Source organism: Cnephaeus nilssonii, assembly GCF_951640355.1.
Source record: "Cnephaeus nilssonii genome assembly, chromosome: 16".
Classification (NCBI taxonomy): Eukaryota; Metazoa; Chordata; class Mammalia; order Chiroptera; family Vespertilionidae; genus Cnephaeus; species Cnephaeus nilssonii.
Window position 1 is genome coordinate 16,723,068 of NC_137087.1, and position 23,484 is coordinate 16,746,551.

General features: G+C 39.2%; 1 protein-coding gene across 3 annotated transcripts in view; it reads right to left on the reverse strand.

Annotated features, from left to right (window-relative positions):
* Positions 1 to 7,840: 7,840 nt before the first annotated feature.
* The window catches only part of SAMD8 (sterile alpha motif domain containing 8), a 63,206-nt gene continuing 47,562 nt past the window's right edge, over positions 7,841 to 23,484 (reverse strand). For all 3 annotated transcript variants that reach the window (XM_079793050.1, XM_079793052.1, XM_079793051.1), the window contains exons 3-6: positions 19,688 to 19,783; positions 17,433 to 17,550; positions 12,573 to 12,723; positions 7,841 to 12,409 (exon numbers count right to left, since the gene is read on the reverse strand). In XM_079793050.1, coding sequence (XP_079649176.1) covers positions 12,105 to 12,409; positions 12,573 to 12,723; positions 17,433 to 17,550; positions 19,688 to 19,783 — 670 coding nt within the window. In that variant the 3' untranslated portion in view covers positions 7,841 to 12,104. The remainder of the gene's footprint in view (positions 12,410 to 12,572; positions 12,724 to 17,432; positions 17,551 to 19,687; positions 19,784 to 23,484) is intronic.

Here is a 23,484-nt window from a genome sequence, read left to right on the forward strand (position 1 = left end):
TTCAACAGATGTTTATTAAGCAGCTAGTATGTGTCAGACACTGACCTGGAGGCTAATCACATATCAACAATCTCCCTGTCTAGAAAGGGAGACAAACACAAACAGGTGTCGTAAAGTGCTGTTGGTGCAAGGATTGCTAAACCAGCAAAGGACGATGGAGTTTCGAGGAGTCAGTTCAACCTGAGAGCATCAGAAAGGCCTCAGAGTTCAACAGATTTTTAAAAACGGAGGAGGTGTTTGTGCAGCAGACAAGGAGCGCAAGGACAAGGGCAGCACATAGGAAAGATGCCAGGCGTCCTACAGCATGGCATGTTGAGCAAACTGCAAAGATGGCAAGAATGGAAATTACAACAGATGGATGTTAGGGGAGGAGGTAGCGGGGACAGGGTTACCCAGCAAGGCCAGGCTGGAGAGGTCACCTGAGGCCAGGTCACAACCTATCACAGACTGTACCTGCTCAGGTTCTACCTCCTTGAAATTACAAGCATGAAATGATAAACATATAGAGTCCAGGTCAAGGGGACCATGGACTGCCTGTCCTACATATACAACTGGAGTATATGTAGGATGATGGTGGCAAACTAGGGGGCATCAATGAAGTGGATGGGGGTGAGGTAAATTTGGTCCTTATTACTTCATTTTGGCCACAGGCACAAGGATAACTTTATGATCACTTAAAAAAATTACTCATTTTTTAAAACTGATTTTAGAGAGAGAGGAAGAGAGAGAAACATCAATTTGTTGTTCCACTTATGTATGCATTCACTGACCAGGGATTGAACCTTGGTGTATTGGGATGACACTCTAATCAACTGAGCCACCCGGCCAGGGCAGGTTGTGATTTCTTAACTGAAAAATGTTGAAAGCCTACATGTTGGTCCATTTAATTTTAGGCAAAGCCAAGTGAGAATGCACCAGTGAGACTGCATGTAAAATACAATAACCTCAGAGCCAAGACCAGCCTCATGGAAACAGACTTCAGGACAGTATGGAGCTGGATATTAGCCAAGAAGGCTGGAAAAACACACTCTGACCTCTTAAAGAAGTACAGCCAGGCCTTTCAAGATATATAGACCAATGGGAAGGGGTTTTAGAAATAAAAATGTGAGGTATATCAGTTACCTATTGCCACCTAACAAACCACACCAAAACTTAGTGGCTTAAAACAATTTATGTCTATGATTCTGCACATTGACCGGCCAGTTCTTTTCCTGGTCTTCCTTGGGCTTCTTCACACAGCTCTATCTGCTGGTGGGGCAGCTGGGGACCGGGCTCAGCTGGGATACCTTGATCAATGAGAACAAACTATTTCATCAGGGTAGCTAGGTCTCTCTCATCTTAGGGCCAATGGTCACTTAGGATTCAGAATATTGTCAATTGCTTTGTGAATTGGTGAGTTATCTAGATATTCTGGCCACCACAGAAGCAAGAGTTCAAGACGGAGTGGGGGAAGGGTAAAGCTGTCCCTAGTCACAGGTGATGAGATTATCTACAGCAATGTAAAAAATCCTGGGGTTGTCTACAACTATGTAGAAAATCCCAAGGAATCTACAAAAGAACTTCTAGAACTAATACATGAGTTTGGCAATGTCACAGGATAAAAGCTCGACGTCCAACTGTATTTCTGTATACTAGCTATGTACAATTGGAAACCAAAATTAAAAGATGAAATGGGGGGTATAAAAAAGCTAAGCAGGATACTTGGGTAATTATTTGTGTAAAGCTTCAATTTACAGAGTACTTCCCCAACCCCCTGCAGAAGCCAGGAGGGAACCAGGAAGCTTTCTCACTCCACCCCTTTCTGAAATGCCCTTAAGGGAGGTGCCTCAGACACGTTGAAAGGTTCTTCGGGTGGTTCTGATCACCTCCGGATAGAGAAGCAATCTGACGGGGTATCAGCATCACCCGGGAACCTGTTATAAATGAAAATTCCTCCTATCCGCAGACTCAAACGCAAGAGGTAGGGTCAGAGCTATGTTGGAACAGGCCAGGTGATTCTGATGTGCACACTATACTTTTTTCCTACCGGCAACTTGTGTAGTGTCCAAGTGCCCAAGGCGTGCGGGCTGCTGGAGGCTTATAGCACCCTCTGCTGGTGCCCATCTACAAAGGCCAACTTCGACCAAAAAAACTCGTATATAACTCTGGATTCCCAGCCTGTGGATTTCTTATTCAAGTGAATTAAAGTTAAGAAAAAAAATCCTGTTTCCTATTACATCCACTGCTGCCTCCCTCCACCACAGCATTTCTGAGATCATGGTGTTTTCTCTTTGGCTCTGAGGCAACTGTCATTTCCTTGTGCATCCTCCATTCCTCCAAGCTCCTAAATAAAGAACCCAGAAGAGCTTGATGAAGCGTTCAGGGATAACAGTCTCTAAGGCCAGGCCAGGTGCCCCACACAGGAGGTGAGTGGGTAAGGCCTTCTCTGCCTTAGCCTAACCATAATGTTCCTCTAGCTACAGCGGAGAGTCACAAAACCAAAGTCTCTCACTGGCTTCCTATGACAATTAAAGCAAAATCTCGTCCTTATCAGGACCTTTGAGGCCTGCATGATCGGAGGCTCGGCTACTTCTCTTTCACTTTCCAATCCCACTTTCCCTTGCTCACTTAAGCCAAAGTGGCTTCTTGTCTGTGGAACTTGCCAAACCGGTCCCAAAGGCCCGTGCCCTTGCTATTCCCTCCATCCCTAGATAGCCACATGGTTTCTCCCTCATTTCATTCAGGCCCCTGTTCAAATGTCACTTCTGCAGAAGGCCTTTTAGTACTGTCAGGTAGCAAGTGCTCCCTGTCACTCTCTATCCGTGTGTGTGTGTGTGTGTGTGTGTGTGTGTGTGTGTGAGAGAGAGAGAGAGAGAGAGAGAGAGAGAGAGAGAGAGAGAGAACACTTATGACTACCTAAAGCAGGCGTCCTCAAACTACGGCCCGCGGGCCACATGCGGGTGTTTTTGCCGTTTTGTTTTTTTTTTACTTCAAAATAAGACATGTGCAGTGTGCATAGGAATTTGTTCATAGTTTTTTTTTTTTTAAACTATGGTCCGGCCCTCCAACGGTCTGAGGGACAGTGAACTGACCCCCTGTTTTAAAAGTTTGAGGACCCCTGACCTAAAGAGTCAATTCCCACCAGCCAAAGATCACCAGGAGACATGGTTGTTGTGGCTCAAGTGGTTGGACATCATCCTGTGCACCAAAGGGTTGTGGTGCTATTCCAGTCAGGGCACATGCCCAGGTTGTTGGCTCAATCCCCGGTAGAGGGCATGCAGGAGGCATCAGATGGATGTTCTGCTCTCACGTTGATGTTTCTCTTTCTCTCTCCCTTCCTCTCTAAAAATCAATTTTAAAAAGTATTTTTAAAAGAAACACAAAGGAGCACACAGTAAGTTTTTTAAATTAAACTTTCTGCAGCAAGGAAAACTAAACACCAAGGAGAAGAGTGGGGAATCTCAGTATGAGGGTATTAGCATGGGCTTGTATAGGTCTTGGGCTTGTGTTAGGTGATTTTTATAGAGGGTTCAAGAAAACAAAGAAATGGGTGCTATTTTGATTGGGTATTTTCAGAAAGCTGTGGCAATTCAGTGTCTTAGTTCCATGTATTAATTGGTAGAGAGGGGTGTATGCTTATTTTTGTGTTGCAGTATCTGATTAGGCTGATTACACATGCCGATGGTCCCTCACAGTCATGTAGTCTTCTTCAGCTGATGTTGACATTCTAAAACGCTGATTATGTTCAGTAGGGGAACACCACTGTAATGAGGTCAACTACTCGATGCCTGTCAGGAATGCTTTTCCTTTCTTATGTTTATTGTCTAGAAAGTAAGCTTTCTCAGGGCAGGGACTTTGTTTTGCTTACCACTGATGCACCAATAGTGGCCTGGCATATAGTAGGTGCTCAATCAATGTTGGCTAAACCTTCTTTCAAAACACCTTCCAACTCAAGTCCTACACGTCTACAATGGAGCCCTATATCTGCGACAGGTAAATTAGGTCCTTGCACTGTTTCAGAGGTGATGGCAGAGCCAAGAGTGCTGGTGGGCAGACCTTGCATAGAACTTTAAAAAGTGGGAGCAACTGAGTCCTCCGGACTCTCCCTTAGACTCGACAGGACTTAGCTTCCTTCAAATGCCAGGGAAGACAATTAGAAAAAAACATAAACCACTACTCTCCTATGGCAAGGAATGGCCAAGTTAAAGATTATGCCACAAGTCAAATGGGAGAAACATTCTTGATCTGTTAAATTATCTTCCTTTTCCCATTCGACATCTTAGTCAGATGTGTTTTTAACAAAATGTATGACATACTAGCAGTCCACTATTCAGTTAAACCTCCCGAAACATTTACATACCAATAAAGTTGTAAATATTCCACTCACTTATGTAGAAAGGGAATTAAGACACCATTTAAAAACCTATCAGATTGGTCAAAATAAGAAAATTCATTAATACATTATTTTGACAGTGGTGTGGATTAACAGGAAAACTCATACATTACTAGTGAAAAAATAAATTGGTACAACTTCTATTGAAGTCAATCTGACAAAAAATTATTTTGTTTTAAATGTTATTGATTTGAGAGAGAGAGGGTAAGGGAGAGAACATCAATTTGTTGTTCCACTTATTTATGCATTCTTTGGTTGATTCTTGTATGTGCCTTGACTAGGGATCGAACCCACAATTTTGGTGTATCAGGACAAGGCTCTAATCAACTGAGCTATCCAGCCAGGGCTCTAACATAATTTTAAATGCACAAAGCCTTGGACCTAACAGCTTCACCTTTAACAATTTATTCTACAGATAAGCTTGCACACATGCAAAGTAACATGTTATTTAATTTATTGAAGCATTGTTTGAATAGTAAACGATCTAAATGTCCAAATTTCAGGGAATGATTAACAATGGAATATCATACTGTCATTAACAAGAATGAAGCAGCCCAACATGGCTCAGTGGTTGAGCATCAACCTATGAACCTGGAGGTCACGGTTCAATTCTGGTCAGGGTACATGCCTGGGTTGCGGGCTCAATCCCCAGAGGGGGTGTGCAGGAGGCAGCCGATGAATGATTCTCTCTCTTCATTGATGTTTCTATCTCTCTCTTCCTCTCTGAAATCAATAAAAAAATATTTTAAAAAAATTAACAATTTTTTAAAAAGAGTAATTATCATAGGCACCACTGTGGAATCAATAGAGAAGAAAATCCAGAATCCTGCCTGGACACTTAGGCTTATCAAATTTCTGCGTGTGAGATTTCAACCGTGTTGAAGTCCCTCAAATTTCACCACCACTGCCAGAATGCTCTCCAGCTAAGCCTCCAAAATCAGTCTTTGTGGAAAAATAGAATCAAATTCCATGCACTATGACGTCTTATTGATGAAGGCTGCTGATTAGTCTGTATCAAAAAGCCATTAGGTACAGGTAGTCTCCTTAGAGTGGGATCCAGGGCTCTTCAGGCTGGAAAATGAACAGGTCATGGTGGTTTGTATTCCTGGCTCTCACGGGGAGCTCTGTGAGCTGAGAGCACACAGCATGTAAATAGCACGCTACTCTAGCAGAGGCTTTCGGCTAGCATCTGGTCTTCTTCAAAATTAGAGCTGAGGGTGATAACTGAGCTCCTCTGAGGCATGATATTACCCCAACATCCTCCTCAAGTCTCCACCAGGGCCGGCTCCCATCCCACTGCATGCCTGGCAGCCCAGCACTCCAACAGGTGGGCTCGGTGCACAACCACAGAGACAGTGCTGGACACAATGTATGCTATCTGTCCTAGATTCCTATCACACCACCCAGTAGCAGGTGGCAGCTCATTTATGTTGTCTTGATCTTCCTTGACTCGGGGCAAAGGCCTCCTATAAGCTACTCCAAGTCCTGGTTCCTCGACCTACTAGCTTGGGGTCTCTAGCCTTCCCTTCATCTCCAGTGATCTTTTGTGTATGTTCCACTATCCTATCACTCTCTCTGACTTACGAGTCTGCCCTTTACCAATTCCTGTTTTATAGAACTACTTATACCTGTCTCTACAATTTAGATCCTGGCAACAGGCATTCCCAATGCTTCCATTTATAATATAATCAAACACATACCCCATCAACAGTTCCTTAATACATACACAAACCAAATTTTTGCATGAGAGTTAGAGCTCTCTAAGCTTTTCAGTGTCCTCAGGAATTATCCTTCAGGGAGGGCTCAGCTTAAGTTTCACGAGTTTAGTGAATTCTCCCTGGACCCTCAGTCCTCAGTGAGCCTCCCTTACTCTCTCCAGCTACCATGAAGACAATAAATTTGTCTATTGCCTCAGTTGTTTCCAAACATTTCCTTCCCCTACCCTCAATCTCCCCCCGCCCTGCCCCCACCCCAGCCCCAAAGGGAAAGCCTATTAGGAAAGCCAAATATGTCAAACACCAACTCTGGAAGCTCCACTTCCCTTCCCCTACCCCTGAAGATGTTCAACCAAGGAGTTTAAAAACTACTGGTCTAGCTCTAGCTGGTTTGGCTCAGTGGATAGAGCGGCAGCCTGTGGACTGAGGGTCCCAGGTTTGATTCCTGTTAAGGGCACATGCCCAAGTAGCAGGCTCTATCCCCAGTAGGGGGCGTGCAGGAGGTAGCCAATCAATGATTCTCTGTCATCATTGATATTTCTCTCTCTCCCCCTCTCTGAAATTAATAAAAAACAAACAAACAAAAAAAAACTACTGGTCTATTCCACCAATGAATGGTGTTAGCTATCTTTTTATGTCATCTTCCTGGTTAGATTATTAATTCCCTGGGGGCATAGGCACTATTTTATTGACCTAAATTTAACTACGATTTCAGCAACATGCACCAGGTACTGGGCCAGCAAGGCTACAGCACTTTCATAATTTGGCCCTTAATACAACCTCTGAGGTAGGCATCTCCGCTCCCCACCATTTCACACATAAGGCTAAGTGGGGCTGGAAGAAATGGCCCAATTTACTCAGTGGCAGAGATGTAACTCATACCCAGGTCCTCAAGAGTCAAAATCCAGTGCATTTTTTTGTTGTTGTTAATCCTCACCCAAGCATATTTTTTCCATTGATTTTTAGAGAGGGGAAGAGACAGAGGGGAAGAAACATTGATGTGAGAGAGACACATCGATTGGTTGCCTCCTGCATGCACCCTGACCACAAAGGCATGTGCCCTTGACTGGAATCGAACTCGGGACCCTTCAGTTTGAGGGCCGATGCTCTACCCACTGAGCCAAACCGGCTAAAGACTCCAGTGCATTTTCTATTCCACCAAACAGCCTCTAGGTCTGTTCTGGACTATTCTTTTCTAGGGATCCTGAGAGAAGACCAGCTGGGGCCAGCACCAGAGAGGCTACAGTTAGTAGTAATCATGAAGACAAGTTCAATTGTGGATTAAGCTCAGATGGTCCTGCACCTGAAACAATGCTTAGCGTTCCAACCACTCCATGATTCTGGGCACGGGGCTATCCCTAACAACTTTTCCCCTTGTCTTTCTAACGCTGACCTGAGGGGATGATGGTGTCCTCCTATATAATCTCATTTAAATCAAATACAAAACAAAAACTTTAATGTGTCCAGGAATAAGTAGTATTTGCTTCCCTTCCCTCCCTTCTCAACTTAATCTACAATTTTTCTAATACCCTCAGGATGATCACTTTTCTTTCCTAGTGTACAGAAAAGAAAGGGGAAAGGGAAAACAGCTTATCTAATGAACAACTAAGAATTAGAAAATGCCAGGGACTAGATACATTAGGATTTAAAGTTGCAGGGCCCAATCATTTGCAAAAATAAAAAGTCATTGTATAAAAATATAGGCCAGCTGCGTTAACAGTGCAAAGACAAATAAGAGACTGTAATCCAACTTTCAAATGTTTTATTTTTAGTGTTTTAAAACTTTTTAATAGAACAAAGATATAAAATAATATATATTAGTTATATCTGGATTTAATTTAGAATCAAGATATTTACTTATATACAATACTGTGCTTCAAGGTATGGCTACCACAGGAACTTTCACATCTTCAAGTAATACTAGTTTCTCTGTGGATAGGGTGACATTTAGGTAGAATTCTTGAAACAAAACATGCTAACTTCAATTCAAGCTAATTTTGTTCCCCCCATTATGTACCAGTTTCTACTTCCTTTTTTTCACATTAGAAATACTTTAATTGTCCTAACAATCCATAGATTCTCTGAATAAAAAATTATTAAAATTAAGCATTTTTAAAATGACATTACTGATAACATTGCTTGGTTATGTTCAGACAACTCAGTAGTTCAGCTTGAAACAGACCTGAAATAACAATGACATTAACAGAGTCCTCCTTCTCTCTCCATATGCTTAAACTTGGAGTGCACGGAATAAAAAAGTCCTTTGGTTAATTTAGGGTGGAACATACTCTAACAATCAACTTTTTTGGTAGCTGAATTATGGCTTATAAATTTCACAGATATTTTTATTGAACTTGATGCAAAGTAACGGCCATGTTTTAGTTACTTGAAATTAGTGGCATTTGCTGGGGGTGAGGGGTAGGCAAGAAGGGGACCAAAACCAATTTCCATAGTAATGTCAGCCATTCAAAGTCACTCAAAGACAGAGAGGGGGAAAAGAATCTCAACCTCTTTCCTTTCTCATTGGTCACCTGTAGCAGCCTGACTTTGATGTTACCAACAATTCTCCTCTATAGAAGTACAGGGGAAATCTGGGCTAACCTTTGTACAACTGCAAGCTGTCTTAACTGCCAAGGAAAGATGGCATGAAAACTGGCATGCCTTGTTGGCCTTGCAGCTATCTAAATGAAACAAACACTGTTTCAGAACGCTATTGAAGTGTTCTAAAAGAGAGCTTTCATGTCTCAAATGCCTGAAGACCTTAAAGAACTATTACTACAATTACCTTTGGCAAGGGATAACTTAAGTCTACAAAAAGACTATCAAAGAATTAAATTTATTAGATCAGAGTGTTTAAAACAAGAATATAGTTAATTTTCCCAAGCATGTTGGAATTAGAATCCTTAAAAAAAAGTTTACTATGCAACTAATGATGCAACTGCCTTTTGCTGAATCCAGTCGACGCAGGTTAGTGTTATGAATATGACTTTGAATACATAAACACTTTCCAAACAGATGTTCCTAAAACAGACTGTTTCCTATCAGCTATTAAAGCATTTGGCTCCTCTGCTCTCCATTTACAAATTACAGGATTTTGGAATTCTAACAACAACCAGACAGGTAGAGGGTAGAGAAGAATGCCACTTGCCGTGTTAGTTACACTACCAACAGGGCTCTTAGTCAATGGCTTCTTTCATGTGAGCAGTTCACATTTATCAACTGACTGGTTCTAAGGCTAAACTCAATGCTTTCTGGTTTAAAAGGATACTACTAATAAACCGACCCAGCATATGAAAGTTTTTTTTTACCCTAGCAATTCTGGCCACAGAGAACTATGGAGAGGATAGGCATATTGAGAGTTCTGCAGCATAGCAACAAAGGTTCCTCCCAAATTATTTGGTGATAACAGTAAACTTGCCTTCTTCAAAATATCCTACTCCCTATGAACTTCAATTACCTTTTCAGTAACACTGCCCAGTATAGACTTTAAAAAAAAGAAAGGTAGATCATGCTGTCCCAGGAACATAGAAAATGCATCGAAGACTTTGCATATACCTCCAGTTTGCACCCCAAACCAAAACTTTCTTGGTTCCTTCTACACTGAGGTCTCAAGTGTTTAATGATGTAAGCCTCTCACTAGTCTAAAACTGAAGAACCTAGTACAAGGTCAAAAAATATGTAGATCTAAAGCTTGTAGCTTCTCTACCTAGCCACATTCACAACTAACATGTAAATGTAAATACCACCTCAACTATAGTTTAGATTTTACCAAGAAAAAAAAAAAAAGACAAAAATCTGGAAATTTTTGGACAAACAAAAGTGACAAAAATATAGGTTTCATATTAAGAGGGAAAAAACACGGAAAATAATTTTGTCTCAAAGTTTTCCAAGAAAGAGAACTGGAGATGACTGATTTATGTAAACACTGCCTTGTAATAGTTATAGAAATAAATTATAAGTCTAGCTTACCTTTTCCTCAAAACAGATTTGATAAACACAAGGTCTAAAGTTATTTTACAATCCTTACTGCCGTCTGCTGTTAGGCACTCTCAATGTCTAGAGCTCTGCAAATTAGTTGCAATTTATTCTTTCTATTTTGTTCTAGAATAGAATCCCTATGAAGGAAATAAGACTGATGGTAGAAAATTTACCATTAAGTAGCTGCTTAACATTCTTGACTTAATGTTGCCACAGATTTTTTCCAAAGCCAACATCAGTCCCTCCAAAGCTAAAGAAAATATGACAGTACATCTTTTGACATGAAGGGTCAAATTCCCCTGACTGGAAAAGGACACATCCTTCACCCTTCATAATTATGCAATTTCCTTAGATGAAGTATTGGCATTTTTGTCCCTAGCATGTAATAGAATCAACAGTTTTAAGATATTATAAGACTCTCTTGTATGGGATTTAAAAGCATAATAAAATAAATTGCCTTGTGCCATTTCTCAAGTGAGAATAAAAAATAATGTTCAGAGCAGACTCAAAAGGGGATCATGCAGCACTGGCTAAAACTTGTTCACATAATATTCCTTTCCTGCCCAATCCATTTAGGATCCTCTGTAGCTTATACAATCCATTTAGGATCCTCTGTAGCTTATACAAGGTGGGAATATAACTCAAAGTGCAAAAATAAAACATTTCAACCAATAAGAACCAGGCTCCTGCTAAGTAGCCTAATTTTAGACCTCAATATGCCAGCACCTTTTCTAAATCCTTGTTTTAAAATGGAATGTAAAAACTACACAATTAATATTCTAAGTGGCTAAGCTCATCAGTTGGGGTTCAAATTCCAATCTCACAACCATCCTACTGTCATAACTACTCTATAAAATCATTAAAAGTGAAGTGACAGATGTTATTTGAGGTCAAATTATATAAGGTACTAAATTTCTAGTGTTGTAAATAGCAACTAAGTTATATCTCTTCCTAATTGCCAAATTAAGACTAAATAGAAAGAATGTATATACACAATTGTATTTAAAATATAAAAAAACAATAAAACCTTTCATATCCAAATATGTCTGTGGCCAAGAATGAGAAATTTCAAAGCCCAAAAAGTTATACTATGCTCACAACCTGTTATAAATTTCTTTTCAGAAAGAGAAAAAATATTTTTTGCATGCATATCTCCATACTCAAGGACATAAGAACTTTATCTAATGTCTGGTAAACACTCCACTGTTTTGCTCATTAAATAACATCATTAAAAAGCATAAAACTGGACTGCCATCTTACTAACTGCTATAACACAAAGTTATTCCAGGTACCTGCATCACTAAAATTCAGCCAATTTCATTTTTATGGATGCAGCTATTTTTCCTCATGCGTTTATGGTCATACTGAACCCTCAGAACAAAACAGGAACTGCATCTTTCATAGCATCTTTGGTGAAAAATGCCTGTATTATACTGTATTCTGTCATCTCATGTATGGCCCCTTTCTCTTCTTGTTTCAGGCATCCCGGTATGTTCAATATACTTTCCTTAAAGGCAAAAATTATGTTAGTAAAACCGATTACTTTCCAGAGTTGCATTTTTAAAAAGACACAGAGATTAATTCAGAGAACAAGTACTGTTCATTTGGTAGGGGATTTTCCTTGGAAAATAATAAGAAACTTCAAAAAATATTATTTCTTGACTAGAATCCAACTTGAAATTAAAAAAATAAAATCTTTCAACCAGCAAATTGCTTAAGTTGATTTGTTTAAGTTCAAAATGCAAATACTCAACAGGTAAGGGCAACACTTTGACTTCAATCACATTACTTCTGCCTAAAGAGAAAAGGCAAAAAACATCTACTTAAGCTTTCCATTCAAACAGATATGTAAAGACTCTTAATTGTTCCTTCATGCTTTTTATAATCACAGCCTTGCTCAGAACAGGAAACTTTACTTTGTCAACATAAAAGCAAAAAAAAAGCAAGGCATCCAGGAACAACCTAGGGGGAGAAAGCAAAGTTACTCACTTTCAAGAACTACTGTATATTTAATCACAAACCCATAACATAGATAGTCTTCATCCAATTAGTCTTTTCATTATTGCTGGCTTTGAAAATGGCCAACAATATTCATTAGGTACTGTACCATTAACATTACACTCAAAAAAAGAAAACATGGGAAACCAAATTCTTGCTCTCCTACTCTGCTGATATGCTCTGGTATTAGCTAGAGTATGGTAGTACAAAAAGAGTCTTGTTGTGATATAAAAGGCAATAAATACATCAATGGAATAGTGTTCATGGGCAGCCAAAATGAAGAAGATTCCAAAGAGGTTGAGAACCCAGGACAAAGTGTGCAAGAAATTCCAGCTTCTTGGTGTATCTGGGAAAAGGACAGAAAGATCATTTTAAAACCACATTCCTTCCAATGCTTCTTAGACATGTTTCTTAGGACAGTCTCCCATTCTTCATAGAACTTGACACCCCCCCCCCCCCCACTGCCTCCTCTGCAGTTAGTCATCTAATATGCATAATCAGATACTTACACTCAGTGACAAAGAAGTTCAGCATAGTTAGGACGACTGTGTGGCCACTGAACATGTAATCTCCACAAGTGTGAACACCGGTTAGGGTCATACCAAAGCCACTCCAAATGGCAAAGGCCCGGTGTAGTTTCTCCCATACACTGCCATATATCTATAAAGAAAACTATGAATTAGTGCTTCAAATGCTTAAGGAGGTAAGAGATCTGAACATCCATTCCCATTGAAATTCAAATGCTGCCTGGCTGGGTAACTCAGTTGGTTAGAGCGTGGTCCTGATACACCAAGGTTGCAGGTTTGATCTCCAGTCAGGGCACATACAAGAATCAACCAATGAATGCCTAATATGTGGACAATAAATCAATGTCTCTCTTTATTCCTCCCTCTTTCTAAAATCAATAAATTAAAAAAAAAAAGAAATTCAAATGCTGAATGACTTAGAAATAAGATCTAAGCAAAAGCAACCAGAAGACTCCAAGTCTAATGAACTCCAGATATCAAGAATGGGTGGTCAAAGCTTGGCAGTACTCAGAAATATTTTGGTAATTAAATAAATAAAATCAACATAATTTAAACTTTTCTACTAGGAGTTTCTTTATAAGAAAAAAAGGTGATCACAATACAAAAGTTATTCTTAAGTTTTTAATCCAATAATAAAGTAGTATTTATTTGGCTGTCCTTGCCAATAAGAAATAGGCTGTGACAAAGACAATGGCTATCAATCAATATCCATTCTCCCCTTCTTCACTGGTAACAAAATCTCAAATGTATTTGAAGTGGCAATGAACTCAACCGAACGAAACATTACATTTTCTATCCTCCCTTGCAGCTAGGTTAGGCTATGTGACTAAATTCTGTAAAAAAACATTATGAAAGTGTAAAAGGTTTCTTGGATAGCTATTCCCTCTCTCTTTGGTTGTCACATAGCTTTTAGTCAAAGATTAAGAAAATATGTTATCACTTATAGTCAAAGATTATAAAGTATGTTAGTCATGGCCTGAAGGCCTGCCTGAAAAGCAAGTTCCAGGAAAAAATGTTTCAAAGTACATTTTGCCTGAGATAATAGAAAAATGTTGCTAATTAAGCACAAAATAATGATAGCTTAAACAACAAAGGTCATGAGATGTTTAGTTTCTGCTTTTGCTCTAAAGATGTCACTGACATGCAATTATCAGATATTTTGCAGAATCTTGGTTCCTTAACCAGATAGATCACCCAATCACAGTGACAAAGGCACCAAATAAGATGTCAGGAACTGAATTAATCAGACTAAGGAAAACCACAAAAGCTTGCACAAGAACTAACCGATGTGCTTCATCCTCAGACCCTAACTCCCAACCTTCAATCTTTGCCTTTAAAAACCCTTGCTCAAAAGCCATCGGGGAGTTTCGGGAATAGCTTCCCATTCTCCTGCTTTGGCACCATGGCAATAAATGGCTTCAATTTCTCCACTGCAAAACTTAGTGTTCAGTGTTTGGCTTTGCTGCGTGTAGAGTGAGTGGTCTGATCCCCTGGTTTGGTAACAAAACATCTTCAATAGAAATCACAATTTCATTACAAAGTTCATCTGCTGATTATACACTACCCAGCTTTCCCTGCCTTAGTTGAGGGCAGGAGAGGAAGAAGAATTTATTAATAGAGAAAATAAAAAAGAAGATACTAAAGTACACAATTTGGTTCTTCCATGACTTCTAATGAGAATAGGGTTAGAGACGTTACTCTCATGAAAGTAAAAAATCAGGCAGCTCTAACCAGTTTGGCACAGTGGATAGAGCGTCAGCCTGTGGACTCAAGGGTCCCAGGTTCGATTCTGGTCATGGGCATGTACCTTGGTTGCAGGCACATCCCCAGGAGGGGGTGTGCAGGAGGCAGCTGATTGATGTTTCTCTCTCATTGATGTTTCTAACTCTCTATCCCTCTCTCTTCCTCTCTGTAAAAAAATCAATAAAATATATTTTAAAAATCAGGCAGTGACGGACTCGGAAAAAGTCTCAGCCATGGACAGGAAACAAGTAATGCCTGTCAAAAATTAAAAAAGAAAAGAAAGAAAGAAGGAAAGAAGGGAAGGAAGGAAGGAAGGAAGGAAGGAAGGAAGGAAGGAAGGAAAGAATTATTGCTCAATTACTCAAGTCTCCCTATCCTTTCCAATCTCAAATATCAGAAAAATTAAGTTGTAACCTCACAATAGAATGAGTAAGATGATTTGATGAGACAAGGTGTAAAAATTTGCTTTAAGAATTCCATTGATTAATTTAAAAACATTATGTTTACTATATTGATTTTAATATAGTAAACATAATATTAAAAACAGGCATCTTCTTGGTTCTGTCCCCAAACCTCTTACTTCTGAGAATGAGATTTTAAGCAATTAATTTATTATAATGAAAATGCCCTAAAGAGTTCACTGTAAAGGATTTGATTGCTAGTTAATATCACCTTAACTTTCTATTTTTAATGACTGTTGCAAATAATATAGGTCAATAAGTAGGTTATCTTATAATTCCAAGCAATTAACAGCATTTAGGACACAATTTGAATAGAAAGCTCCATATATAACTAACTGATCATGAAAAACAGTAATTATAGACAGTAAAAGGGCTGTCCAATACTGTAGAGGGATGGGGTCTAATTTATTTTTATAGCATACTAGAGGCCCAGTGCACAAAATTCGTGCACTGGTAGGGTCCCTAGCAGCTGCGGGCTGCTGCTCGGGTACTCCCTCCCTTCCCCTGGCTGCCTGCTGTAGCCGCCCCCTGGTCAAACTCCTGGAAGAACTCCAGTCCAGGGGACAATTTGCATACTACATTTTTATTATATAGGATGTTGCAGTCCAATGCACATATATTTAGTGGCTGATGCATAATTAAATCCTTTTGGCTACAGGAAATTATCTTTTCAGTATAATAAGTTTCCTTTAGATCTCTTTTAATCATTAGCATACTATTTGAGGAAAGTGTTCGACCCCTACTTCATATCATGTACAAAAATAAGTTCAATAGATTAAAGATTTAAATATAAAACAAGACCATAAAAGTTTCAGATATCATCTTTCATTAATCAGAATGGCAGTGACTCAAAAGATTAACAACAAATGGTGCTGGCACACAGAGGTGGGAAAACTGACATGCATACATTGTTGGTAATAGTGAAAACTTGTTTTTTCTAGCAGACATTTGAACAATACATCACAATTTTTAATGTGTGTGTTCTTTGATTTTATAATTCCACTTTCAAAAACTTGTCTTAAGGAGGTGATTAAATAGTGAAACAGCATAAATGTATATGTATGACAGCACTGATTATAAAGCATAGATTTGGAAACCACCTAAATGTGCACCACTTGGGAGACTGGTAAATCATGCAATGGAATACTCTGCAGCTATTGAAAAGATGAAGTATGGCTATTAGTATTTCTTCAGAAAAATAGTAAACATAATATTAAACAAAACATAAGGTAAAAAATTATGCCTGTAATATAATCCTATCTTTTGTTTTAAAAAAAGTATCTATCCAGATAAACTTATTTGAATGTATAAGCATGCTTAAAAATAGCCTATGTGACTACCCATGACGGTTAATAGCATCATTTATGGTGTAGGGTGAGAGGAATTGTGCACTTTTACTTTTTAACTTGTACATTTCTATAAAATTTGAATTTTTAAAATAAAGCATTTTATTATTTTTTAAATTTTATTGATTTTAGAGAGGAAGGGAGAGAGAGAAACACAGGCTTGTTGTTCCACTTATTTATGCATTCATTGGTTGATTCTTGTACATATCCTGACTGCAGATGGAACTCGCAACCTTGGTGTATTGGGATGACGCTCTAACCAACTGAGCTACCTGGCAAGGACTAAAATTTGAATTTTTATAATAAACTTATGTCACTCTGTAATTAGAAAATATTACTCTCCCTTTCTGGGACAACAACAGCTTTTACCTTAAAAATGAAACATTTCCTTTACACTGACTCCTAACTGTCATATAACCCTTCCACCTTTCTTACTGGCCAGTCTCCTAATACCTGGAGAAAGTTTGCCACCCTTCAGCTCAGGGCTTTACTTTTAGCTCTTGATCGCCTTTGGCTGCCTAATCTTCCCTTGTCAGCATTTCAGCTATTTATATTGTAGCAGAAGAAGTGACATTTAATTTGGTTTTACACTTTACAAACATGAAAATAAAAAAGGTGTTAATATATTCATTTGAATATTTTGGAACACAACTAAAGCATGGAGGCTTAGGGTAATAAATTCTTTTGGCCAAATTTAATGAGTCACAACAGCCAATTTTGTATATAAAGTGCAGGTGCTTTTCAGGATATTTTTATTTTTTAAAGCTGTTCATTACCCAGGTTTTTTGTTCCCAGCTGCATAATCTCTTCTCTCTCAATTTAAGCAGAAAAGATGTCTACAGTTTACCAAAAAAGCTACTAAGTATAAAACAAAAACAAAAAATCAGCCATTATTTAGTATATCCCAGAAAGAGTAAAGTTTATAGCAGTGGGTACTATTTTAAATGGAATATAATCAAACTGCAACTTTTAAAAAAGGAGAGATAAGAACAGTGAAGGGACCGTCATGTAATATGAAGAACTAAAGATGCTGAGGATAGTGGGGAAGGGAACATGATTAATCCAAAGAAACTTTCTATAGATAGAAACTTTCGATGGATAGAAGTGACAGAGAGGCAGATTCTGGCTTAAAATTTTTACCAAATCATTTCTAGAGGTTTATTACAGATACTGGAAATACTAAAAAGCACATTTTAATAGTAAAAGCAAAGCCTTAGCCCTACTGTATAAATGGTGCCATCAACCCGCCAACAAGAAGAGGAGAAAGAATGATAAAGAAGGTAGCAGGCTACCTTTCCAGTACACTGCAGGTGCTGTCCTGGCACGGAGAGGGAGGTCACAAACATGGTAAAGCAGCGAAGCAAGAATACAGTGCCCATCAGACTACAGAGCCTTCGCAGAAGTATTGACCTGTGGACAGAGCGACCAAAAAGGGAGAAAGATCAGAAGAAAACAAACCAAAATAACCCAGACATCAAATGTTCATTTAAAGGGAAAGCAAGCAGGAATACCGCTAGCCTCTTGGAAGAGGACAGAAATCTTAGAGACTATCATTGTCCAGTAGAACTTTCTGCAATGATGAAAATGTTATACAACTGCACTGTTCAACATCTGAAATGTAATTAGTACAACTGAGGAACTGAATATTAATTTTATTTCATTTTCACTAATTTTAATTTAAATGGTCACACGTGGCTACCACCTGCCATGTTGGACAGTATAGACCTAAGAGCATCATTTTATTGATAAGAAAATATGACTAAGAGAAAGCAAAAGAGTTATATAAAAGAAAAAACTAGTATCTAGCCTGACTCTTTGCTTGGTGTTAGTCCTATTACTCATATATTGCTCATAAATTATTTACTTAATGAGAGGTAAAGTTGAATATGTGGTTCTAGGGAAATTTTTTGCTCATTAATAGCATTGTAAATTTGTTAATGATAGTAGCTATCTACTAAACGTTATCTTCCCTAACTTAAACTTAGCTATCGGCTGACTCAGTGGTTGAGCATTGACCTATGAACCAGGAGATCACGGCTCAATTCCCAGTAGGGGCACATGCCTGGGTTGCGAGTTTGGTCCCCTGTGTGGGGTGTGTAGGAGGCAGCCAATAAATGATTCTCTCTCATCATTGATGTTTCTATCTCTCTCTCCCTCTCCCATTCTTCTCTGAAATCAATAAAGACATATTTGAAAAAAAATACTGTATTTTTTAAATACTAAGTTTTACATATATCTCTAACAAAAAATTTAAAGTGCATTGTGACACCACTTGTACTGTTATATTACTTTTTTAAATGTCTTAAAACCAAATCAGAGTATAAGATACTTAAATTCAGGGACTATGCTGTACAAATGGTACTCCCATCCTAAAAAGAAAGCACTGAACACAAGGTTGAGTATGTTTTAAACTTCAGTGTGTACACCTGGGATGGAGCCCAGGATTCTGCATTTTACCAAGAGCTCAGGTGATTCTAGTGAAAGTGGCACAAAGTCCACCTTTGAGAAACATTTTCTTTGATTTTGAAACATCAAAATTTGCATTTAACTGTCCATTGCTATGCTTTGTTAAGTCTACAAAGGTTTCTTAGAAAGAAAACTCTCTCTTGTTTTGAAGAGTTGATAAAATTAAAATCTACAGTGTCTTAGAAGACAAAGCTAAACCAGAGAGCAGTAGGGATACACATGTTTTTAAACCACCTCTGGTTTTAAGCAATATTGCTACAAACCAGGAGAAAATGAGGCACAATATGGCCTAAAAGTGTCACATAATTAGCAATCATCAACCTGTCTTTTCACCTTCAAAGCACTGAAATAATTGCTGCTTAGGAGCACTCCCCGGTGAGAAGGAGCAAACATTCAAGAAAGTGTTGCTATTCCTCTTCAGTGTCCAAAGACAATGAATAGGAGATCCACAACTTCCTGGTTCTTTAATTTTTTTCTTCACTATGCCTTATTTTTTACTTAAACCAAGTAATTTCCCCTCCTAAGGTATGATAGGAGTCTCCCTTTATCCTTCTCTTCTTTTTCTAACGAGAAAAAAATTTTTTCCACTTTATATTTCTTGGTGAAAGTGCCAAAGAAGCACTTTCCCTATTCAGCAATTTCCTCTGCCATCTAAAGTAAACCACACTGACTAGGCATGCACGGTATGTGCAAAACAATCTCTTTTTTCATAGGCCTCCTCCAAACAGAACCATTTCTTCACTCAAACGCCTTAGAGGAGTTTCTATCCTTCTACAGAAAGTGACATTGTTTATGTTTCCAAAGAAAGATAACGGCTAGATTGTCAATGGTTGGCCCGTGTCTGAACATCACTATTTCTGTTCTTTCCCTATAAAATACACTCAGAATATTACTAAATATGTAGGTATTGCCTCTGGCGGACTCTTTTGTTGATCAAAACCAAAACATTTTCCTATGCCAATAACTATAATGTCACAATGACTAGAGAAGGAAATTAATAAGGAAACTGCAAAGGGAGAAACAGGTTTGGTGACTTTTACACAAGACAGAACACTTTCGGTGTTTTAATGAAGTGAAGTACCTGTGTTTGTGAAGAAGAAGAACCAGGATCCAAATATAGCACAGAATCATGCCACATACTTCTGTCATAGCAAAGGCCCATGGGATTCTAGGAACGCTAGAACAGAAAAAATTAATTTTGGGCTGAAGTATATGCACATAAATGACACCACTCTTTTCAATAAGATACTCTTCTAATAATGACCTTAAAATTGCTTTCTATTAGTATAACTTTTATCTCTTTCAGGAGACGATATTTGGAGAACCTGGATGGGAAAATTATTTCATAAAGTACCCCACTTACCAGAATCTTTTTTTTGTCTGTGATTCCCAGGCATGTTTCCCTGTTAAGAAGTAACAACCCTGCCCTAGCTGGTTTGGCTCAGTGGATAGAGTGCTGGCCTGCGGACTGGAGGGTCCCAGGTTCGATTACCGGGCAGGGGCACATGCCCGGGTTACAGGCTCAATCCCCAGTAGGGAGCGTGCAGGGGATCTCTCCTAGAGCTCTTAACCTTCTTGTTTCATTCTAGAATGATTGCCATTTTCTAGTTCTCCTGCATAGCTTTGGTTGGAATAAAACTTAACCTTCATCTTGGGAATGCCTCTTTCCTAAGATGGATTCTCTGTTTCGTAGATCCCATGTCCTCTTCCTCCCCAGTTTACTTAGCTTTGATGGTGTGTATCCTCCAGTTGAGAAAGAGGGGCTAGAGGATAAACTTGTTTTAATGTTAGATTTATTTGAGGTTTAACTTACAAACTGAAAAACTTGCCCTTTTCAGCTCTACAGCTCAATGAGTTTTGACAAATATTCAGTCGTATAACCACCACTACAATAAAGGTATAGAACATTTCCATCAGTCTCTTGGGTAAATACCTAGGAGTGAAACTGTTAAGTGTATGTTTAACTTCTTAAGAAACTATCAGACTGTTTTCAAAGCAGTTGCATTATTTTGCATTTCTACCAGCAACGTATGACAGTATCAGTTGCTTTGAATTCTCACTAGGCCTTTTTTTTTAATCAATTTTTTTTTTCATTTTAGCAATTCTAGTAGGTGTGGGGTTGGAGAGTAAATATATTGAGGCTTGCAAATTTAAAAATATCCTTGGGTCTAGACTTATATCTAATTGGTAGTTTGCCTGGACCAAGAATTCTAGGTTAGACATTATTTTCCCTCAGAATGTTAAAGGCATTGCTCCATTGTCTTCTAGTTTCTACTGTTGATAAGAAGTTTGATGCTATTTGGATTTCCAATCTTTGCATGTGACCTGTTTTGTCTCTTAAGAAGCTTTTTAGGATCTCCTGGTATATTCAGTATTTTGAAATTTTTCATTTCTTATATTGGGTGCTCAATGGGCACTTTCAATCTAGAAAGTCATGTCCTTTGGCTCTGGGAAATTTCCTTGTATTATATCTTAGATAATATCTCTCCCTTCACTTTTTTTTTTAATAAGAAATCCTACTTGTTCACTGTGGGGCCACCTGGATTGATCTTACTTTTTTTCCTCTACTAAAAAAATTTTTTTGTGTTAATCATTACCTGAGGACATTTTTTTTCCCCATTGATTTTTTTTTAGAGAGTGGAAGGGAGTGGGGGAGAGAGAAAGAAACATCAATGTGAGATACATCAATTGGTTGCCTCTTGCACGTGCCCTGACCAGGGCTGGGGATTGAACCTGCAACACAGGTATGTGCCCTTCGGGAATCAAACCCAAGACCTTCGGTGCGTGGGTAACACTCTAACCACTAAACAACACTAGCCAGGGCTCTGCTACTTTTCATCTCTGTTCTACATGCTGGGCAATTTCAGCAAATCTATGTTCCAATTATCTTGCTAGGTTTTAAATTTCTACTTTCTTTTCTTCTTTTTTTTTAATTTTTATTTTTTGGTTGATCCTCACCCAAGGATACTTTTTCCATTGATTTTTTTTTTTTTAAGAAAGAGGAGGAGGAGGGAGAGAGACAGAGAAAGAAAAACATCAATGAGCGAGGGACACATCAACTGGTTGCCTCCTGCACATGCCCAGATGGGGCCAGGGATAGAGCTTGCAACGGAGGTATGTGCCCTTGACCAGAATAGAACTCATGACCCTTGGGTGTGTGAGCCAATGCTCTAAGCATGGAGCCAAACCAGCTAGGGCTACTTCCATTTTTTATTTTCCACAAACTTTTTATCTGAATTTTCCTTTTTTTTATAGGCTACTGTTACTATCTCATAGAATGCGACATCTCTTATCTGTGAGAACATGATTGTTTTGAAGTGTTCTTCTGTTCCCTATTTGCGTTCCCAGTTTGCTTTTTCTGTTTGCATTGGTCTGTTTTCCTCAAATAATTGGTGATTCTTTCTTCTTTTTTTTTTTTTAAATATATTTTATTGATTTTTCACAGAGAGGAAGAGAGAGGGATAGAGAGTTAGAAACATTGATGAGAGAGAAACATCAATCAGCTGCCTCCTGCACACCCCCCACTGGGGATGTGCCCACAACCAAGGCACATGCCCCTGACCGGAATCGAACCTGGGACCTTTCAGTCCGCAGGCCGATGCTCTATCCACTGAGCCAAACCAGTTTCGGCTAATTGGTGATTCTTGACTGACCATTTACATTTGATAGTGAAGTACTAAAAAACAACAACAAAAACCTGACGCTCTGTGTGCATGGACAGAGCTTGTCAAGCTGTAGATTTCACTGTAGAGTAATTGAGCAGAGGTCTGGTAAATGAGATAGGGGTATCTTCCTACCACCGTATCTACAGTTCTTTTCTCTCGCGTAGGTTTTCCAAGGAGAGGACTGTTCTCCTGCTTGGAGGACTGGGACTGGGTGGGAGCGGAGATGGGAAATAAGTCTGGCTACTTAAGGAAGTTAGAAGTCTCAGTGATCATTACATAGATTTACAGTTAACTCTCTTGAAAACATACCGAAAAATATGCACCTTTATTCTCATGTGGGCCTGGTGTCTCCAAGTCCAGAGTCCCTCACATTCAACTACTCTGGAGAATACACTACCTGTCTTCTATTGTAGTAGAGCAGGTCTAAAAAATTCTTAAATTTATTTTAACGAAATCTCCCATATTTAGTTCCTATTGATATCTGGTCTTGAGATATGCTTGGTGCCTCCTATTTTGAGTTTTCCTAGAGCTCTATAGTACAAATAAATTCATCTTTTGGGCACTGCTAGTCCCAATCTCACAATAGGCACTTAACTTTCACTTTCCCATTTTTCATTATTATCACGATTTTTTGCCTTCATGGGATTAAAGAGACCTCTTTCCCTTTTACTGTCATTTTAGTGGAGTGCTGTGAGAAAATTGTCAAATATGTATTCAGTAGCTTATACTTATAATACAAAGCTTTCTAAAATGCATTATACCTGTACTAGAGGCCCGGTGCACAAAATTCGTGCATGGGGTTGGGGGGTCCCCTCAGCCAAGCCTGCACCCTCTCCAATCTGGGACCCCTTGAGGGATGTTTGACTGCCCGTTTAGGCCCGATCCCAGTGGGTTCGGGCCTAAACGGGCAGTTGGACATCCCTCTCACAATCCAGGACTGCTTGCTCCCAACTGCTTGCCTTCCTGATTGCCCCTAACCGCTTCTGCCTGCCAGCCTGATCACCCCCTAACCACACCCCTGCCAGCCTGATTGATGCCTAACTGCTCCCCTGCCAGCCTGTTTGCCCCTAACTACCCTCCCTTGCAGGCCTGGTCACCCCTAACTGCCCTCCCCTGCAGGCCTGGTCCCCCCCAACTGCCCTCCCCTGCAGACCTGGTCACCCCTAACTGCCCTCCCCTGCAGGCCTGGTCCCCCCCAACTGCTCTCCCCTGC